The sequence below is a fragment of the Oncorhynchus gorbuscha genome, linkage group LG15, assembly GCF_021184085.1.
Source record: "Oncorhynchus gorbuscha isolate QuinsamMale2020 ecotype Even-year linkage group LG15, OgorEven_v1.0, whole genome shotgun sequence".
Taxonomy (NCBI): domain Eukaryota; kingdom Metazoa; phylum Chordata; class Actinopteri; order Salmoniformes; family Salmonidae; genus Oncorhynchus; species Oncorhynchus gorbuscha.
In genome coordinates this window covers 41439007-41459762 of record NC_060187.1, presented here as the reverse complement: position 1 = coordinate 41459762, position 20756 = coordinate 41439007, and the positions used below count along the sequence as shown (strand labels likewise).

The 20756-nt window shown below is 43.7% G+C and overlaps 2 protein-coding genes across 3 annotated transcripts in view; one reads left to right on the top strand and one right to left on the bottom strand.

Moving 5' to 3' along the window:
• Positions 1-444: 444 nt before the first annotated feature.
• On the bottom strand, positions 445-17962 carry LOC123997145 (AP-1 complex subunit mu-1). Of its 2 annotated transcripts, none has more exons than XM_046301235.1 (12): positions 17663-17962; positions 16461-16617; positions 16075-16142; positions 15808-15938; positions 15416-15563; positions 15087-15213; positions 14588-14730; positions 13917-13988; positions 13615-13773; positions 13303-13428; positions 5462-5537; positions 445-766 (listed from the first exon to the last, which is right to left on the bottom strand). In XM_046301235.1, exons 2-12 carry the CDS (start codon positions 16579-16581, stop codon positions 744-746), a joined length of 1194 nt encoding a protein of 397 aa, XP_046157191.1. In that variant the 5' UTR covers positions 16582-16617; positions 17663-17962; the 3' UTR covers positions 445-743. The 2 variants fall into 2 exon arrangements, with proteins under 2 accessions (XP_046157191.1, XP_046157190.1); XM_046301234.1 differs by lacking the exon at positions 17663-17962 and adding an exon at positions 17243-17448.
• Positions 16336-20756, top strand: part of LOC123997144 (mucosa-associated lymphoid tissue lymphoma translocation protein 1 homolog) — a 21755-nt gene continuing 17334 nt past the window's right edge. Inside the window, exon 1 of the mRNA XM_046301233.1 lies at positions 16336-16679. The gene's annotated coding sequence lies outside the window, so the exon portion shown is untranslated. The remainder of the gene's footprint in view (positions 16680-20756) is intronic.

Genomic DNA, 20756 nt, shown 5'->3' with positions numbered 1-20756 from the left:
TTGACCTGCATGAATGTACCAATGCACTCCATCTCATAACAGCCACACAGACAATATATATTGAAGAGCTTTTTCAGCCTCGAGTCAGGCTATCACCAAGTAAATGGAACAGAGAAATTAAGAAAGCTGTTTGTCAATTCACATTCACTTCTTATAACACTGTACTGTTTTGTTGGTCACACAACTTAACACCTGAAATTGACCTATGAAACAAAATCTCAAGCATGTAATTTAGATGGAAAAAGGGGAAGTACCTTTTTTCTTGAAAAGGAGCGTCAGTCCCGCTCACTTATTTCAGAGTTTAGTGGGCAGGATAGATAGAAGGACAGAATAGAGGGGAAGGACAGAAGAGAGAGAAAATAGCAGTGGTACAGATTCAAACCCAGGCTGCAGGGGTATATGTGATCTGGAGACAGCAGCTTAGAACGCTAGACCACAGGGAAGTATAGTATCAATAACTGTATTTATTATTTGCAACTGACCTACCTTTGAGTAAGTCTAGAAATATTATACATTTCACTGCTTTTGGAATACAACTGTAACCAAATAAAAGCCTAGATTCTGAATTGTCAGAGGAGTATCATTTTTTTGTGTTATGGCACTTAAAATTCGAACCAAACTTCAAGATGGAAATGAAAACAAAAAATAACAAAGACAGTTGACAACAACGGTCCACGACATAGGACTATAGGTAATTATACATCCTGGAAATATATGGGTCGGTCCTTCCTCTGCTGCAGCTTCTATTGGGTTCGGAGTTGGTAATCTGGAGGGGAAAAAAAGGACAATTATTAAACAATTCGCAAACTCCATTTCACGGACGGTCATACATGAATATTGACTGATCTAGAAACATCGGTTTGGCCATAAAAGCTAAGCGAATGCTTTTACAAAGAAGTCTTTCCCTACCCTTCCATCTTGACCTCAAAACACACATAATTCATTAACGTTTTAATATTACTCCAAGAGCCAATCTAAATAAAAATGTGAATCGTCTTGTGGGAGTCGTCTCCACCCATTATAAAACTAACAGAAGAAAGACAATACGTAGAGAAAACTCTTGTTAAAACCAGCAGAACCAGATCGAGGATAAGTTTCCTTATTTGAGTTCCCTCAGACCAAAGACTGTGTGTTTGTAAGGAGATGTTAAGTTCCTCTGGTGCTATGCTTGGCAGCATGACTCGTAAATAAACATCTTAAAACGCACATACATTTACAAATGGGAAGCACACAGCTGTGTGGAGTTTGGTTTCTTCGCTCAAGCCAAGTTCTGACTGCTTATCTGTTCAGGAATCGGAGTTTTGAGTAGAGGTGAGCATGACATCCGCACTCCCTCACACACATAAACAAGTACACAATCTGTTGTGTGTGTGTGTGTGAATGTACAGTATGTGTGTGGTGGACTGTGCGGACGAGGGCAAGCACGCAGCATGGGCCGGATTTAACAAGATCAGTACCGTCTGTTCGTGGAAACCTCTCCAAAATCACACTCTAGCCTAAAGAACACAGCCTCAATTTCTGTAATGATAACAATAATAAAATTGTAAAAAAAACACAGTTTGTTATGGAAACAGTGTGGTGTGTGGAACGTTAGACATGGAGTGATGAAACCGCTTGCCCCACAAGCCCAGCGTATCTGGTTTTCATTTGCCTTAAATCATATCTGCTTTAAGAGCAATTAAGTGCAAAGCCTACGGTGGAGCAGTGTTTTTGTGGTTGCTATGGGGAACCAGAGGCACTTGGAACAATGGTGAACTGAGCCCAATAGTATTGTTACATGACGAGGGTTTGAAACGCACTACTGATATTTGTAAATCCTTTAACGTGACGGTGGTTCGAGAAATGACGTGCCAAATTTGGTAGTTATGAAGTGTCTAACACAGACACCCACATGCTCATGCCACACACACACACACACACGCTTTAAATATCATAACATGTTTACTTCTAGTAAAACGCAACGGTTCGCTTTCTAAATGTGGCTCTTCATATTGTTAGTTTGACAGAATGTTTTCATGTGAATAAAACTAAAAGACTTTTGACCCCTTCAAAACAACTTTAACAGACCTAATAAAACGTCTAAATACCACTTCTCTGCAATATGACATTTCTTACAAAATATGAGACTTGAACTCTTGAATCCAGTCTACACATCAGTCTAAATTACCCCGACTTGCCTGGAGACCTATTTCTAATTGTAGCGTGCACATGCCATTGGGCTAGACAATGGGTCTGGTGGCTTATCCCCCCCCCCAAGCCTCCTTGAAAATGACTGTCCTCTTAACCATCTAACACATGCTGGTTTCCTATATGGCTTTCGAGTGAGGAGAACATTAAAGGGGTAGAATAAGGCAGCTTAAGTCTTCAGGACTACTTTGGCTGTGGTAATTGATAGGCTGTGTTTACAGACCTTTACTACACACTCATGGGAGGTCTCTAATTTGGTCCCATGCGCCCCTCTCCCCAGAAATGCACGCGCGCGCACACACACACAGCTCTTCTTGCGGAGACGGAGCCAACGCGTGGCTTTGCTGACTCAGGCTCCTGGCCGTGGCACAAGTCACACACAGGGACACGCAGATGAGGTGCCATTGGCTCTCCGTGGTCCACAACAAAGTGCTTGTCGGTGCAGGGGTAAAGCCACAGGTCCTTGGGGGTGGCATTACCCTGTCACACGGCTCCTACACTTTCCACCAGTCTTCAACGACAGCCCAGTCCGTGACCTCACCGCCACCAATATGCCAATCAGGACCTACAGCCACATCAAGGCCCCAAGGGCGCTCTGCAAATAGGACAAGGCTTTTCATTCAGCCTGAAGAAACTGTCAGGCTGCCAAAGGCATCAAGGCCTCTAGTTGGGTTAGGGCCAGTGCTGTATTTCTAGAGCTGTACGGTGTCGTGTATCGCTTCCCCATAAAAGAACACTGGTCCTCTTCAAAAGTGATATGAAACGTGGAATTTGAAGTCATTTGTCTTTCATTGTTTGATAACAGTGAGATGTCACCTAGACATATAATTATTATTATGGGACCTTCCCCGTTGAAGGTGTAAACGTTAATAGATGAAGTTAATAAAACCACACAGGGCGACCACGCTTAATATTAAGGATGCCCAATTGATTTCATCAAAAGAGCTGCGATGTAATCTCATGAAGATTAAATCGTCAGTTACGGCTCTTGGACATCTTTCTGCTAACGTTGCAGCTCTTTTGATCAACAAAATTACATAGGAGGGGAAAAAAAGACACAAAATGGTGGTGCGGTGGAAGTCTGCGGTGGGCCCTGGCAAGGAATCCGTCTGGAAACTGGTGACCAGTTTGGCCACCAGAACCCAGAGCTCATCAGGATGATGCAGTCAATTCAGGTGGCGTGGGCTATTCAGTTGGGGCGTTGGGGGTGAACGTGGAAGTCAAACTTGGCAGTGGCCTGAGCACATGAGGTAGCGTACGTGAGACAATCTCGTCTCCACACCTAGTTTGTCTAATTGCACCGTTGTGATCCGTGTTGTTTAATTGCCCTGACAGCTTCCATAACATGTCAACTTAAATCTGTTTACTTACAGGGTTGATGAGCGATAATAAAGTTGGATTTTTAAAAAAAAATAGTAAAGTTAGGGGCCATTAACTCAAATAAACAAAAAAGGTGTCGTATTTGTTTAACCCTAAGCGGAACACACCACCCACATGAACAGAACAAACACAGATGTATGGAAATGAGGAGCCACACCTTCCCTTTTGGCGAGATACAACAGTGCTGTATGATGGCAGCGTTCTTACATTCTTTAGATCTGTGGCATCTAATGAACTCAGCCTATATACAGTACATCTACTGTAAGTGTTCAGCGATCCACCCACGTTAAGGTCTCACCTCCCCAGTATGATATCTATCACCCATACTAAAGACAAGTAATTCAACAGACCCACAGGTCCCTGTTTAATTAGATCCTATCAGAAACATTGTGAGAGGGGCGATGGAAAAAGTATGCTTTCAGTTTCAGCAGCCCTGAATTCCCCTACTCACATGTGCATTCCTAAATCATTCCTTGGCTAAATACACTGGCAATAACCCCGAGACAAAAGGTAAGATAAACATTTAAGAGCAAGGGCGTGCTCATGGAGTCCCTGTGGGCTGCCTACATTCGTCATCCGCTAACCCCAAACGGGATAGGTCACCATCGTTTGGCAAAAGCCTCTCCCCGGCCCGCCCTCCCCTCTAGCTACACTAGCAGGTTCTCTCAGTACTCTGGGACCTCAGCGCGCCCCCCCCCCCTCCTGGTTTTCTTCCCTTTTTTCACTCGTTTTCAAAAGATAGTATCAATGTCAGCGTTGCAGCATCATTCATAACCGCTTCAGCATGTGTTGGCTTTCGCTCTCCTCGCAGACAATGGAGGTGGAACTCATCTATGTCAGAGGGGATTGAGACAAAATGGAGCCGTAGAATTCCCGGGACTCATATTGTCAAATATCATGATACCTTCGGGTGAGACTGGATCACCGGAGATATTGTTTCTTGTCCGTTGAATCTACTTTTATTGTAGTGAAAATATTGACATGAATTCCATCAGGATCAGCAATTCCGATTTGAGCCAAGCTAGACTTCCACTGCATCTTCAAGCCTAACAGGCAGACAACAACAAAACCAGGACCTGGAGTCTGGCCTTGCACGGCGCAGACACCAAAGACTGCTCGGAACAAAAGATTCAACCCCCCGATTGACAAAGTATCAAAACAAACTGTCGGCGGAGACGAATGCCTTCCTCTGGTTGATATCGGAGGTAATGAATATGTTGGTTGGCTCTGCGGGGGCCGGTGTATAAGTAAGACAGCCATTAGTTGGGGTGTAGTACAGTACGACAGCTGGCCAGCGGCCGCCAAGAACAACGCTATTTCCTGGATGCTCCCTTCCTGCCAATTAGAGTCGGGAGGGGAGGGGCCCCCCGTCTCAGACCACCTGCACAGATAACCTGATCAGGGAGAGAGGCCTGGAGGGAGACGGACTGCAGACTGTACTGCAGAGCCTTACAACATGGCACACGGCAGAGGGGAGATCATAGAACCACACAGCACTGCATGAAGCAGGGGAAAATCCAGTGAAGGAAGTTACAGACCACTTGGTAGCAGTGTCCCCTAGACTTATTCCTAGGCAGGGCAAAACAGTCCCTGAAGCAACATTCAGTGCTGCAATTACTAAAACTATTGAAACCAGTAAAAGCCCAAACATTTATGTGAGGGGCAACAGAGCAACGTGGGGGGCCCACCCAGAAGCAGACGAGCAGAGACACGTGGCAGTTCAGACATGCATAGTTCAACACATCAGATTGATGGCAGATGACAGTGCGTTTCATATGCAGATGTTTGGTGGCTGGGACAACGAGAGATCATTATTACAGTGTGGTGGGTTGAGGATCAGTCTTCATTGGGAGGTTTGGTTTTGAAGGGTGTGAATGTCTAGTTTTAGCCTTACCTCCGTTCTGTGTGATGTATCGAACCCATGGCAGAGCCTGGTAGCCACTCTTTTCAATGATCTTCAGGTAGCGCACCTGAAAACAAGAGTGAGCAAACATCACAAAACCTGTCCACCGTCACACCTAGCAAACAGTGACTAAAGGGAGGAAGCAGTCAAATTCTATAGAATACATACACTGAGTGGACAAAACATTATGAACACCTGCTCTTTCCATGACAGACTGACCAGGTGAAAGTTATAATCCCTTATTGATGTCACTTGTTAAATCACCTTCAATCACACCGATTTGAAGTGAAGGAGACGGGTTAAAGAAGGATGTTTACGCCTTGAGACATGGATTGTGTGTGTGTGTGTGTGTGTGTGTGCCATTCAGAGGGTGAATGGGCAAAACAAAATATCTAAGTGTCTTTGAACGGAGTATGGTAGTAGGTGCCAGTCGCACCGGCTTGTGTCAAGAACTGCAAACGCTGCTGGGCTTTTCACTCTCAACAGTTTCCCGTGTGTATCAAGGATGGCCCACCACCCAAAGGACATCCAGCCAACTTGACACAACTGTGGGAAGCACTGGAGTCAACATGGTCCAGCATGCCTGTGGAACGCTTTCAACACCTTGTAGAGTCCATGCTCCGACAAATTGAGGCTGTTCTGAAGGTAAAAAGGGGGTGCAACTCAATATTAGGAAGGTGTCCCTAATGTTTTGACATGCATTTCATGTCATTCTGAGCCTGTTTGGAAAACCGGTCAAGTAAAGTACAATGAATATAACAAAATAGGGTTAACTATACATGATACTGTGTTGTTTTTACAAGGACGATTATTATTATATTCACTTAAAATACTAACTTTAACAATGCCAAGTTCCACCCATAAGGTCATACATGTCCTGCAAACAAAGCCAATGTCTGTAGATGATGGGAACGTCTCTCACATTCAAGAGAGAAATGAGCTGGTGGTTAAGAAACTTTTAGATATTAATACAAAATTAGGGAACTGGCACTTCCCAATCCTATGTGAAATGTCATAAATTCTTCACTTGCCCTTCTTGTGAAACTACAGCCTATTGAACAAGACCCACCAAGGGCACACATATTGCATAATATTACATAACTGAATTTACCAAATTGAGCCATGTCACATGAGAAAACTTTGATAGCAAGCAGAACGCATGACAGGGAGTTAACTACTATTGTCATTAATATCTCATTATTTACACTGAGGCCTAGAAAACAAAACAGCATAAATTAACATGCTTATCTCTGTGGTGAGCTTATCAGTGGATTGAGCTGCATATTACCCCATCGTAAAACAGTTCACTATTGTTTCATGGCTGGGCTTTCGTTGAAACGAGGAGAACCTTGAGGCATTCGGAGATCCTAACAGAACAAGAGAGTAGGGGGATTAAGCCTTAAATCTTCTCCAGGATAAAACATTTGCAATAACCGCCCAGAGAATTACACTGACAGACAGACTTGACAATGTGTAAATGGCCACAGCACACCGCACCGCAGCCCAGCTCTCGTCACATAAATACTGAGCTTTTTATCAACACCATATGGGAAAGGTGATGTTTTTTGCTTTAGGGAGTGAAACACTCTTACAACAAGGGTACCATGAATCATAACTGGGCCGTAATGAAGAAACCCATGCTACAACAGGACACCGGCCCTTACAGGCTCCTCAACAAACACCTCTGGGTGTGGGGCCGTCTGTCTGGGGGTCCTGATGAAGATGCAACAGGCGTGCAAGTCGGCCACCCAAAACCGATCCTTCATCTTCCTCTCAGAAAAGGTGTGAACACTGCCGGTACCAGGACACACAAGGTGGTTCTTCTCATAGCAGGAAGCAAACAGCTTCACAGAGAGGGTTGTTGTGTTCCTCGACGACAACAAAAAAAGGCTACAATCACGCATGCTGGTGCAAAGGCAACAGAGTTGGATACAAACACATCATTTACTCCACAGAGGTAAAAATCGGTCTGCTGACCTGACCTGATCCATATCAGACTAGCGCTGTATTTGGACTGTGCGCTGTACAAATCGCCTCCCATTTAGGCGCACGACGCCTATTTTTCAAGTGTGATTTCAAATCTAAAAAGGGTGTTCGAGGCGGATCCTACACCGCCAATACACAATTCAGAATGAATATGTCTATATGCATATAGGAGGAGGACTGTCTGAACAGTCTCAGAGCTGTGTGTGTGTGTGTGTGTGTGTGTGTGTGTGTGTGTGTGTGTGTGTGTGTGTGTGTGTGTGTGTGTGTGTGTGTGTGTGTGTGTGTGTGTGTGTGTGTGTGTGTGTGTGTGTGTGTGCAGTCTAGACATTGTGAGAACAGGAGAATCTCAGTGCTGGCAGGTCAAGGCTAACACTAGTTAGGTCTAGTGGCTGTCATTGGCAGAACATGGGTGCTAGCAGGTCAATGCAAGCCAACAAGGACCATCAGAACGGCCTGGTGGTTATGTTGACATTCCCTAGCAACCCTCAACTATGCAATCTTCTCATGTATAATCACTAAAGATGATAAATTATGTTTTTGTCCAACACATCCATTACATCTGGCCTACATTTATACATCCATACTTTTATCAGCCAGAATCATGCTGAACCTCCTAAGTCTCCTATCCTTGCCTAAAAGTGATATGCTAACTGAGCCAATTCAATATTTCATCGTTTCTATGGTTTTGCCAACAAGACCAAGTCATAGTGAGAAATAGCCTTGATCAAAAGAGATGCAGGAATAGTAGCCACAGGGTGAAACAAGGACAGAGGATTTTTCTCGTCCAGAAGTCTCCAACATTAGTTGACCTGTCTACAACTCTACACTGCCGGCGGTGAAATTGGTAGCTTCTTATTCCTACACTACCAGTTAGTCACAGACCGTAACAAGGTTGGCCGACGTGATGCTGTAATGAACGCAGCTAAATCGAGGTGTAGCCTACTGCTCTGTGTCCAAGTAGTCTGGTGCCTTACAAATTTAGATGTTTGTTGTTCTAAACTAACTGTAAGGCCAAAGCAGGCACAAACATTCGCACACATTCGTTCCAAAGTTTGGGGCACAGCCGGACCAAGCTAAGAATGCCATATTTTAAGGACACTCTCTTGAAATAGAGCAGATTTATCTTGGGGATGAATGTGTCCTCAGTGTGGAGGATTTCTCTGAGACGTTAGAGAATGTGAATACCAGACAGTAGTTGTGTAGAACAAGCGGTTTCTCCAGGCAGTCTGGTAGACAATTTACCTTTTCAACAGCCATTTGATTTGATCAGCATGAGGTCAGAGCTTCAATGAACGTTCAAGCGGAACGAGGCAATGAATCCGTCAACCATGGTCCAACAAACAACTTGTTTGTGAAGTTCTCCTTTGAAATAACTAGGCCCACGGGACAGTTCTACTAACTACTGATAGACGTCTGATCATTTCTGTTTATAACAGGAAGAACACTTTATTTACATTAAATGAAGATCAAATGATCATGTGCTTACAAAAATGACAGCAGAGGCACATCCATCAAATCGCATGTGAAATTGATACCACACCGGAACTTCTGTGATGATGCCTGTGTCAAATACAGTTATCATCTTCATACACAGTACCAGTTAAAATAATAATAATTCAGTACATGATACAGACTATGATATATTTACTGTAAATAATGTAGTACATCAGTATTTTGCAGTTGGCCAAGCGTTCTGTTCTGGTGGTTGACTAGGCCTATATGGAGTACATCCCTCTGAGGGGATGGCGGGCCACGCCACTGTGTCTGAGGGGAGGGGGAACCTGGCTGTAATTATCCCCTGGAGGGGGACAGATGAGCCCTGATGTGGCTTCCCCCCCTACCATCAGCAGGCTATAAAGAAACCAAGCAGGCTATGCCTCTGGAGCAGCCCAAACCGCTCTGGTGGTAAACTTCCCTTTTCTACCTCAGATGGGATATGGCTGGGGGGCTTAATGCACATCTGCCTGTAGGCCTGGCTGGTTGGCGGTGGGGTAAAACACCACTTTGATATACCACGCTGTCTAATCAAGGAGTTGATGATGTGGTGTGTGTGTGTGTCCCCCCCCCCTTGGTGATGTGTGTCGTGTGCAAGAGACTGGGTAGCGTGGTGAGCGTGAGTGTGCAAACACATGGTCACACATGCAGCCAGGCATATGCAGAGGCACGCACCCGCAGAGGCACGCACACACACACACACACACACACACACACACACACACACACACACACACACACACACACACACACACACACACACACACACACACACACACACACACACACACAGAGCAGTAAGTGGCGTACTCCCTGTAATAAGCCCAGGCTGCATTAATGTTCCCTCAATGCTAGCAGAGATCCTCGGTGGCGTGCGGTGGGCTCCGTTGGAGTGGCCACAGGGGCTCTGCACAGTTCAAGAGGCCCTGGAACACCAGCGTAGCGACCTTGGGGTCAGCCAGGGCCACAAAATAGCTCCCCATCAAAACCCCTAAATAGTAGCTTCTAGTAGCTAAAAGTAGCATCTCTGATGAAGGCTCCATTGATCTCTGGTTGAGTGAGTTATTTTGAGGGGCTTCGGTTTACAAGCAACACTTTCCTCAAGGTGCCCCCACTAGGGTTAAATAAGTGTGGCTGTTACGAGTGCATCTTGTAGTGATGATGAAACCTTTCGGAGAACATTCTCTGGTAGAACACTACAACAGGAAGACACTGAATGTCTCTCAGTCGCGCCATTGGATTACGAAATCCCTCATTTTCCGATATTGCCAAAACGTCCTCATTTCCAGAGAATTTCAAGCAAAGTGTAATTTAATCCTCTGCCTTTCAATTCTGTGTGGGACGCCACTGCAGAATATTGATATGGGGGGGAACACCAAAAACGGAGAAGAGCTCTAATTTAGCAGAGCATGTTTGGCTCTAACATTTGGGTAAAGAAATATAAATCGGACAGATTGTCTAATTTATTAAAACAGTTTGATAGGGAATTTGCATAGAGGGTAAATTGAGATAGAGACCAGGTAACATATCCTGTGGCTCTACTGGCAAGACAAGAGGCCTTGTGAACACATGTCATACGCTCGTACAAAAAGAAAGGAAACCAGCCCAACGCACACACAAACCTGCTATGGAAGGTAACCACCAGACACCAATGCGGCGTTCCAGCAATGTGACCCGATGTCACCGCTGTGAGCTAGCATGGCACATTTACAATACGACACAAAGGAGGTGTAGATAACGGGCTTGAGTTTCTCCTGCTTTACTGACTCTTAACTCAACTTTAATAACCAGTTCCCTGCACCCCCAGAGTTTCTTCATTTGTGTTTAGCCAAATGCGTGGCAGGTTAGAGATGTCCCTAGGCAAACTTGAAAGTCTAAGCTAGATTGTTACTAATGCTGAACATTTTCTGCAGGTACAGCACAAAAACACAGCGCTTGCAGCACAATGGTATTTTCCAGAAGATCATTCACATTCATCTCGAGAATCCTGGGAAATACTGCAAAAATCTGATTTTTTTAGTTTACTCGTTTTGCAGGAGTAGCTATTCTTTCTGGAGTCCACAAAGTGCCCGTTTAAAGCGTTTCAAACCAAGATATGGTGAAAATGCCAGGGTACTCCCCAAATAAGAGGGACGTTGCGACAGCTCGTCAGCGCCACTATGTAAAGATTTCAGAGCAAATGAAACTGATATTTAGTAATGATTGAGTAACTATCTTTGATCGCCAATGACATTGCTGTGAATTGCAAAACAGGCCATTATCATGTTCCTCAAATTCCGTGCGTTTCAGCAGTGGGTCATCTCAACAAAGACTGCACTCAGGACGCACCGAGAGCATCGAGCTGTCGAATCATACAAAAAAAAAGTCAAATGACCAAAGTTGCTAAGCTTGCTAGATAACATCCAACGAATGACAGAATCTCTCCTACATTTGGCAAAATGGGAGTTCATGATTATACAGATAGCAGATCAGCTCATGAATAACGGGGAGATGAAGAGAGGAAATGTTTTAAAAAGATACCTTAACAGGGACAAACTCTGTTAAAAAAATAAATAACAACAACATCCATATAAACTCTCACACCGTTTGTTGATCACGCATTCTCTACCGAAGCTCAGATGGGCAGAAAGTAGGAGAAAAGCAGGGGGAATGTTATAGATGTATTTTGACATGCATAGGCAAAAAAAAACGTGCTTCGATAATGCAACCACAGAATGAAGTTAGGGTTTTTCGCGCGAGACAGGAGAAAGGAGTAGGGGTTTCAGTGCAATTGAAGAAAAGCCTAGGCTCTATAACAGGAGAAGATTTCCCCTCGGGCCTCTGAATTTTTAAAAGACTGACAAGATGTAGTGTATTGTGCATAGGGGCCTATCAAATGTGTGACTGTCGGAAGTCACAACGAAAGCTCAAAGAGGCACACATTTTTTCCTAGGCTGTACTGTAGGGGTTTCCTGTAGGGTTTACTAACTGCATTCGGGTCGCGTGTGCAGTCCGGCAGTGTCAATTATGCGTGTGCATTGAATTTATGGTGACTTTGTGTGAAGTAAATATCCTAGACTCAAGGCTTCCATGCAACAACCTGTTTGGATAATGTGCTATTTTATTTTTTGCTAATCTGCTGCTCTACATGTCGTGTATTTTGTGGAATTGCATAAATGCCACTAAGGAAAAAAGTAATTTCCCGGAAAAAATTTTTTTTTGTGAGGGGGGGGGGGGGGGTAATGTGAAGTGTTCCCGGGACAGTCCCAGGATCCCGTTTACCCATGTTAATCCTTACAATAGTGTAATGTGTTGACTTCGTAGCTTCTGTATTCCTGTATGGAGACGCAAACGGTTTGTTTTAGTGCTGATGTGAGGGTGTGAGTCTCCATAATAAGTTGGCCATGCTCGTTTTTCACCAGGAAACAAAGACCCGAGGCGAGCAAAACCCCCCGCACTGAGCCAACGAAAAGGCTTTCCTTTGATTCTCTGGGCTCTGATGTCATTTCCCTGGTGTCAGATCTGGAAGCAGAGGACTGAGAGAGAGAGCTTGACACTGATCCATAAAACTGCCCGACTTAAATAAGGACCTGAACACTAGTACTCTGCCCCTAATTGTTCTCATCTTAACCAGCCCATCTACTACCTATTGAGCATTCGGTCTGAGTATTACTGGTAGAAACATTTCAGTAAAACAGAGCAAAACAAAGTTAGTCTTAAAAGCAGTGAGTGTTTGGTGCTCCCGAGTGGTGCAGCGGTCTAAGGCACTGCATCTCAGTGCTAGAGGCGTCACAACAGACCCTGGTCCGATCCCGGGCTGTATCACAACCGGCTGTGATCGGGAGTCGCATAGGGCGATGCACAATTGGCCCAGCGTCGTCCGGGTTAGCCCTCTTTGTAAATAAGAATGTGTTCCTTACTGACTTGCCGAGTTAAATTAAATACAAAGTGTGTGGAGCAGTTTATTTTTTGGCAGTTGCCTGATGCTGGCTATACAGTACCTGTGCAGAACTATTTGATTGTGTGTACATCCTTCTGAGTGTAGCTTGTCAACGACACCTTAACTCTGTAGTGTAGATATGTTACAGAGAGACCCGCCAGACCAACGCTACAGTGATGTTGTTGTCCCTGTGTTGACTGACAGTCTGTTGTACAGTCTGTATTAAAAACGACAGCAGTTCTACCTACAACAGAACCATGCACACACGACACCAGTCTTTGAAGCAGCAAACCAAGCACACCTCAGGTTCTCAGCAGGAGCAGTCAGACCTCATCTGTGTTACAACAGCGCCATCCTGTGTTAGAATGTTTCCCAGTCACAGCAACAAGAGATCCCTGGAGGATAGAAGAGGTACTGCAGTGAGGATGCTCACCTGGATGCCAGAGGTAGTGAAGTAGGGGATCTCAAACTTCACACTGATGGGGGGCTTCCCCTCCTTGTCCTCTGCTTCCACACTTGGCAGACCGAAGTGGGCTCTCATCAGATACTCTTTACCCCCCTGGGACAAGACAAAACAGAGCAAGAGTTAGGATAATGTGGACTTTGTTTTACATAAATGTATCCAGGTCAGTTAAGTGACACATGAGGTCTTTGTGGTTATGATGATGTTCAGACACTCAAAAGAGCCACACTTTGAGAACTATGGTCTACGCTAGCATGCAGTCCAGTGCGTTGTTGTGCTCACCGGGAATGACTTGATGGACCAGACAACCTCACTGTTCTCTGGGATCCACTTGACACTGCCCACCGTGGTCTTGAACTTGGGCGAGTCTGCGTCTGTGGGAACCGGAATGTGGATCTCCACGTTGTTGGCAGTGGAGCGCCTCTTGAACTGACTCTTGGCCTTAGACACAAAAAGAGAGGCTAATTACATGGCATTTCTGAAGATCATGCTATTTGCATTTATGATAGCTTTGTGGTCAACTATTGATTTGATACTAGAGCATACTGTTAGCTGCTGGGTAACGTTGCAGGGCAGGTGTTTACCTTGATCATGTACTCGATCCTGCTGTGGGAGTGTTTCTCTATCACCGACTCTATCCAGATCAGGGGCTTTACCTGGGGACAACACATTTCATAGGCTTAAAAAACAACAACTCATCAATACAACGAAAGGGTCATTTCTGCATTGACACGGACACATCTTTCTTGCACACGCAAAATGGCACGCCATTATCTCATATGCATAAATAAAATAGCAATCTGCATAAGGTGAAAGAGGGTCACTGTCTGCCCCAGCGCATTTGTTATCGGTTTTCTTTAGTTGATGAAACGGAGAGAAAAAAAATTGCCATAAATACTCTGCTATTCTATTGCTCGTGCAATGATGTGCAATTCCCGAGGGGGGGGAAAACAGTGTTAGTTGTTTGAAGTAACTTCTTAATTGCTTTAATATTGCAAAACGGACGTGGCAGTTTCACCAAGTAACGATTCCAGCTTTAACTTGTACACTTCTAATTGGATGCCCATCCCATAAAGGGGGCGGTTCCCTGGACAGAGATTAAACCTAGTCTTGGACTAAGAAGCCCTTTCGATGGAGAAGCTTCATGAACAATGTTTATTTTCTTTGTCGAAGACTTCATATCTTTGTAAAAACAAGACCCATTATGACAAGCCCATCTAATGAAACTGGCCTCTCTCTCTCATACAGTACCCACGTGTGTGTTGAGGCGGTAGGACATGAGCTCAAACTCTCCATCGGGGGGAATGAAGGAGATGGTACGGTCATTCTCAAAGCGAGACAGACGCACACACTGGTGGAACTTCGTGTCCTCCAGCTCCACTGATTTACTCTTCCCTCCTGAGGTGAGCACAGCGACAGAGAGAGTCAGGGCATGAGAGGATTGTACCTGGTACAAGTATAGTTTTCTGCAAAAAAATACAAGCTCTGTTAAGAATTTAAATAGATTAGAGGTAAGAGCTGAATCCTAACTTGAAATATGTGCGCACAGCACAGCACACAACTCCAACTTCCTTGCAAATCATACAATGATGCCGATGGGAAATTCTAAGCAAAAGGCTAAGTCACGCGTTAGTGTCTAAAATTTGGGATGAAAATACAGACAGAAACAGCTTTGAAATCTGACATGCATTTGTATTTTAACTGAACTGTAACCAATCCAGTGACACAGTGACACACAGTGCAGAGGAACTCACGGCCAGTGTTCTCAAACAGAACTTTATCATTGAGGCCCAGACGCAGCTCAGGCATCCCTGACAAGAACACACGCATCTTGATGGAGCCCACGATCTCACTGCGCAGCACGTTACCGTTCGCACTGACCTGCACAGAGGAGAGAAAGGGGGAAAAGTGTCAAACCGTTTACAACAATTTCAGAAATGAGTCTACGTTCAAAATGGTTGATAGTACTTCAATAAAACACTGAATAATTTTGCCATAGAGAAATAATAAACATTGCAAGCCAAGAATGTATTAGAGGGAGACGAGTGTTAGACTTAGAACACGACGTGACAAGGCGGCGCACCAGAAGATTAACAGACTCGATGACATCCAGGAAGACTTCATTCTTCCTGTACTTGATGCCCTCTGACCTCCAGGACACAGCGTTGGTGACGGTGGCAGGAGGTCGCGGGCCCCCTGTGTCCAGCTTGTGCCCCTCTTGGGTGATGTACCTACAAACAAACAGAGACAGACCTGGTGAGAGGACAGGACAACAATGACAGGAACTGTCTGTCTGCATCCATACTGGGTGTTTAGGTGAAATGGAAGATAAGCTGTACACAGCATTGTAGGTCACTACTACGTTATTAAATCATGTTTAACTTGGAGGAATTTTAAACTGTTTAATGGAAGCTAAACATAGGTTTGTACAGAGAGAGTTTTGTAGACAGAATAAGGGTTAGGTAGGATACTCACTCTTGAAGGATCTTGCTGTCAGTAGTCTGAGGATAGCCAAAGTCCATCAGCTCATCCATCAACTCATAGATGATGACAAAGTTATCTCTGATACTCTCCTCTTCCAACTCTTTAAAATACTCGGAGAAAACCTGCAGAGACAATAGGCTGAGACTAGATACAACACTTTTTTTTTTACCAGTTAACCACCAGTAATACTTATGGGTTATTGGAAAATAAGACTACTGCACACCACACACCATTATAGAAAGACTAATTGTAACTCACCTGGATAATTTTGTAGAGGAAAGAGAAGACCAAGGAGACACAGGCATTTTTCTTAGACGTTGCTACAACTGATGGAACATTTGTTAAGGTGAAAAGTTGATGTGGGGCTTTCAACATAAGTCGACTTGTATCTACCTTAAAAAAGGTGGCCAGTTTGAGAACAACAAGTGGAATTTGCAAGAAGTGAACCATTGAACTCTCAGCAAGAGAAGTAGTACTTTGACCTGAGCAGTCAAACAAACCATCACTCTCCCTTTTACCCAGAGCAAAATATGGAATCGTTTCCCGTTTCTATTGGGAAGCATATATTGGAAAGGAAAAGGAATACTGAGGCAGTAGTCATTCTCATCCCGTGCGAAAGGCTGAGTAAGTGGCAGTAAGGATACGGTACAGATTGTTGTGTTTGATCCACATGAAGCGGACCCCTCCGTGGGCCAGGATAGGGGATAAATTGCCCTCCTCCTCTCTGTCCATGAGGATGGGCATAAAGTGCTCAATCTCTGACATGTCCACATCTCCTCTGTAGTTACGACAAACCAGAACCTGGAGCGGTGAAACAAAATCAACAGGAACTTACTTCTCTAGCTGTCTCTCCATCCTACATGGTATGTGCCTCCTGATGTCATCCTGAACTGGCATCCTGTTTTCATATCATCAAGTGTCTTTGATATGGAACACAAACATCTACATGGGTCTAACGGGACTTTGAATTTGAGGCTTCACATAAAGGGTGTTCTCATTCTCAAACAGGCCTTAGGATGGGGGCAAATGTTGGTGATCATGATGACGTCCATGGATGGTCAGGCTTGTGATACTGTTCATAAGGCCACCACAACCATTATCATAATCATGCAGAATTTGGCCACAATACATTACGTGATTCATTGAACCCAATCGGATCCTAATACCAGTCTAGCTGGGTGGGGTAGATGCTAGCTAAGTAACTAGCTACAATGCATATTATTAATATCCCGTATCAACATCAAAAGCGAGCCATCTCAAATTCACTATTGTATATTTGTCTTAGAATGTAAAGTAGCCGGCTACATATTGTAACTTGGCCATCAAATTATGTGATGCATTAGTAAACATTTTAATGTGAACCATGTTAGATTAAGCTAGCTAACGTTAGCTCTTTAGCTAGCTGAGCTCATCACTTTTCTCTTACCTTGCCTTTAAGATCTAACACATACACCGCACTTGCTGACATTTTGCTAGTCCTAACTTACGAGTTGGTACCGGTGAAAAATATTTAGAATATCTAAAACATGCGGCGGTATGGTAGCATCCACCTAGGAGTGCTAGGTGTTACCGGCTAACATCAGAGAGGAAGAAGCGAAGCGAGAGTGTTTACTCCGCCCAAATTTTGTCCACGAAAACAAGACCGCGAAAGTGAGGAACTTTTGAATATGAGTGTCGAATTTGGTCATCAAAATAATATAATTGCGAATTTGCTATGTGAGGCTTATTTGGTCAAATATACGTTTCGAGATCGATTGTTACGAATAAACTAACGCACGTGGTATTTCAACAACAACAAAACGACTTTATATCAGAATTCTGCCTATTGTTGGCATGCGTATCTGACCTTATTAGCTAGAATGGTCCAACCTTTTCGCCTCCTCCCGTCTGCCTTCAACCTTTGAAGACATGTATTTCCATTGTTGGAGCGATTACTCGACTATCTTGTCAATATAATAGAAAACTTTTGCTAATATTTACAATTATATTGCTCTACTTCCGGGAAGCTGTCTGTCTATTCCCAACACAAATATTGCCTTCATACATAATTTGCTACATATTTTCTTAGATTACAAGTTATGCTAATTGTAATTAATATATTGAGTGACTACATTGTACGCATGTGGTGTTATAAGAGACCACAGCTCAGCCCTCTACTTTACAATAGAAGGCTCTGCAATTGGGCCTGGAAAATGCCACCTGTCGTTTCCCGTTTCAATCTTGACAGCAATGAACTACACACAACCAATACCAATGTAAAAAATGTAAGGTGAATAAATTAGTGAAATTCCAGACAAGGAAAAGTAACTCAGTTTAATTAAATACACATCAAAGCATGTCTAATCTAGTATAATTCTATGTATGGAACCAAAATATAGTCACACCAATTACCACATTATAAAATTACTAATGTACAACAAATGACACAGAATGGGCAAAAAAAACATTTTTCTAAAGCATATTCTAAAATGAAAATGGTCCAGGATTCCTCTTCATTTGGTCCAGCTGACTTTAGGAATATCGTAATGTTCTGTCAGGGTGTCCAGGTGATGGTTGAAATCCTGCAATACAACAAAAAGTTAGCTAGCCTGCTACATAGCTAGCCTACACCAGCTAGAGCTTTGAGGGAAATACTAGATTAGGCTTATATATGTTTGTTTACTTTCATTTATTTTATTTAACTAGGCAAGTCAGTTGAGAAAAAAAATATGATTTACAATGACGCTAGCCTACTAGAGCAAAAGGCTTATATATGTTTGTTTACTCATTTATTTTATTTAACTAGGCAAGTCAGGGACTGGGGTTGGGATTAAAAATATAGAAATATAGGACAAAACACACATCACGACAAGAGAGAAAACACAACACTACATAAAAGAGAGACCTAAAACAACAACATAGCAAGGCAGCAACACATGACAACACAGCATGGTACAAACATTATTGGGTACAGACAACAGCAAAGGGCAAGAAGGTAGAGACCACAATACATCAAGCAAAGCAGCCACAACTGTCAGTAAGAGTGTCCACAATAGAGTCTTTGAATGAAGAGATTGAGATAAAACTGTCCAGTTTGAGTGTTTGTTGCAGCTCATTCCAGTCGCTAGCTGCAGCAAACTGAAAAGAGGAGCGACTCAGGGATGTCTGTGCTTTGGGGACATTTAACAGAATGTGACTGGCAGAACGGGTGTTGTATGTCAGATGAGGGCTGCAGTAGATATCGCAGATAGGAGGGAGTAGGCCTAAGAGGGTTTTATAAATAAGCATCAACCAGTGGGTCTTGCGACAGGTATACAGAGATGACCAGTTTACAGAGGAGTATAGAGGCCAGTCATGTGTCCTATAAGGAGCATTGGTGGCAAATCTGATGGCCGAAAGGTTAAGAACATCTAGCCGCTCGAAAGCACCCTTACCTGCCGACCTATAAATTGTGTCTCCGTAATCTAGCATCTAGCTGGGGTGAAAGAGGAGCGATTACGATAGAGGAAACCAAGTCTAGATCTAATTTTAGCCTGCAGCTTTGATACAGTGGGGTAAAAAAGTATTTAGTCAGCCACCAATTGTGCAAGTTCTCCCACTTAAAAAGATGAGAGGCCTGTAATTTTCATCATAGGTACACTTCAACTATGACAGACAAAATGAGAAAAAAAATCCAGAAAATCACATTGTAGGATTTTTAAATGAATTTATTTGCAAATTATGGTGGAAAATAAGTATTTGGTCACCTACAAACAAGCCAGATTTCTGGCTCTCACAGACCTGTAACTTCTTCTTTAAGAGGCTCCTCTGTCCTCCACTCTTTACCTGTATTAATGGCACCTGTTTGAACTTGTTATCAGTATAAAAGACACCTGTCCACAACCTCAAACTGTCACACTCCAAACTCTACTATGGCCAACACCAAAGAGCTGTCAAAGGACACCAGAAACAAATTTGTAGACCTGCACCAGTCTGGGAAGACTGAATCTGCAATAGGTAAGCAGCTTGGTTTGAAGAAATCAACTGTGGGAGCATTAGGAAATGGAAGACATACAAGACCACTGATAATCTCCATCGATCTGGGGCTCCATGCAAGATCTCTCCCCGTGGGGTCAAAATGATCACAAGAACGGTGAGCAAAAATCCCAGAACCACACGGGGGGACCTAGTGAATGACCTGCAGAGAGCTGGGACCAAAGTAGCAAAGCCTACCATCAGTAACACACTACGTCGCCAGGGACTCAAATCATGCAGTGCCAGACGTGTCCTCCTGCTTAAGCCAGTACATGTCCAAGGCCATCTGAAGTTTGCTAGAGAGCATTTGGATGATCCAGAAGAAGATTGGGAGAATGTCATATGGTCAGATGAAACGAAAATATAACTTTTTGGTAAAAACTCAACTCGTCGTGTTTGGAGGACAAAGAATGATGAGTTGCATCCAAAGAACACCATACCTACTGTGAAGCATGGGGGTGGAAACATCATGCTTTGGGGCTGTTTTTCTGCAAAGGGACCAGGACGCCTGATCCGTGTAAAGGAAAGAATGAATGGGGCCATGTATCGTGAGATTTTGAGTGAAAACCTCCTTCCACCAGCAAGGGCATTGAAGATGAAACGTGGCTGGGTCTTTCAGCATGACAATGATCCCAAACACACAACGAAGGAGTGGCTTCGTAAGAAGCATTTCAAGGTCCTGGAGTGGCCTAGTCAGTTTCCAGATCTCAACCCCATAGAAACTCTTGAAGACTGTAATCGCCAAAGGTGTTCAACAAAGTACTGAGTAAAGGGTCTGAATACTTATGTAAATGTTATATTTCCGTTTTATTTGTAATACATTTGCAAACATTTTCTAAAAAACTGTTTTTGCTTAGTCTTTATGGGGTATTGTGTGTAGGTCGATGGTGGGGGGGGGACAATTGTAATGCATTTTAAAATAAGGCTGTAGTGTGGAAAAAGTCAAG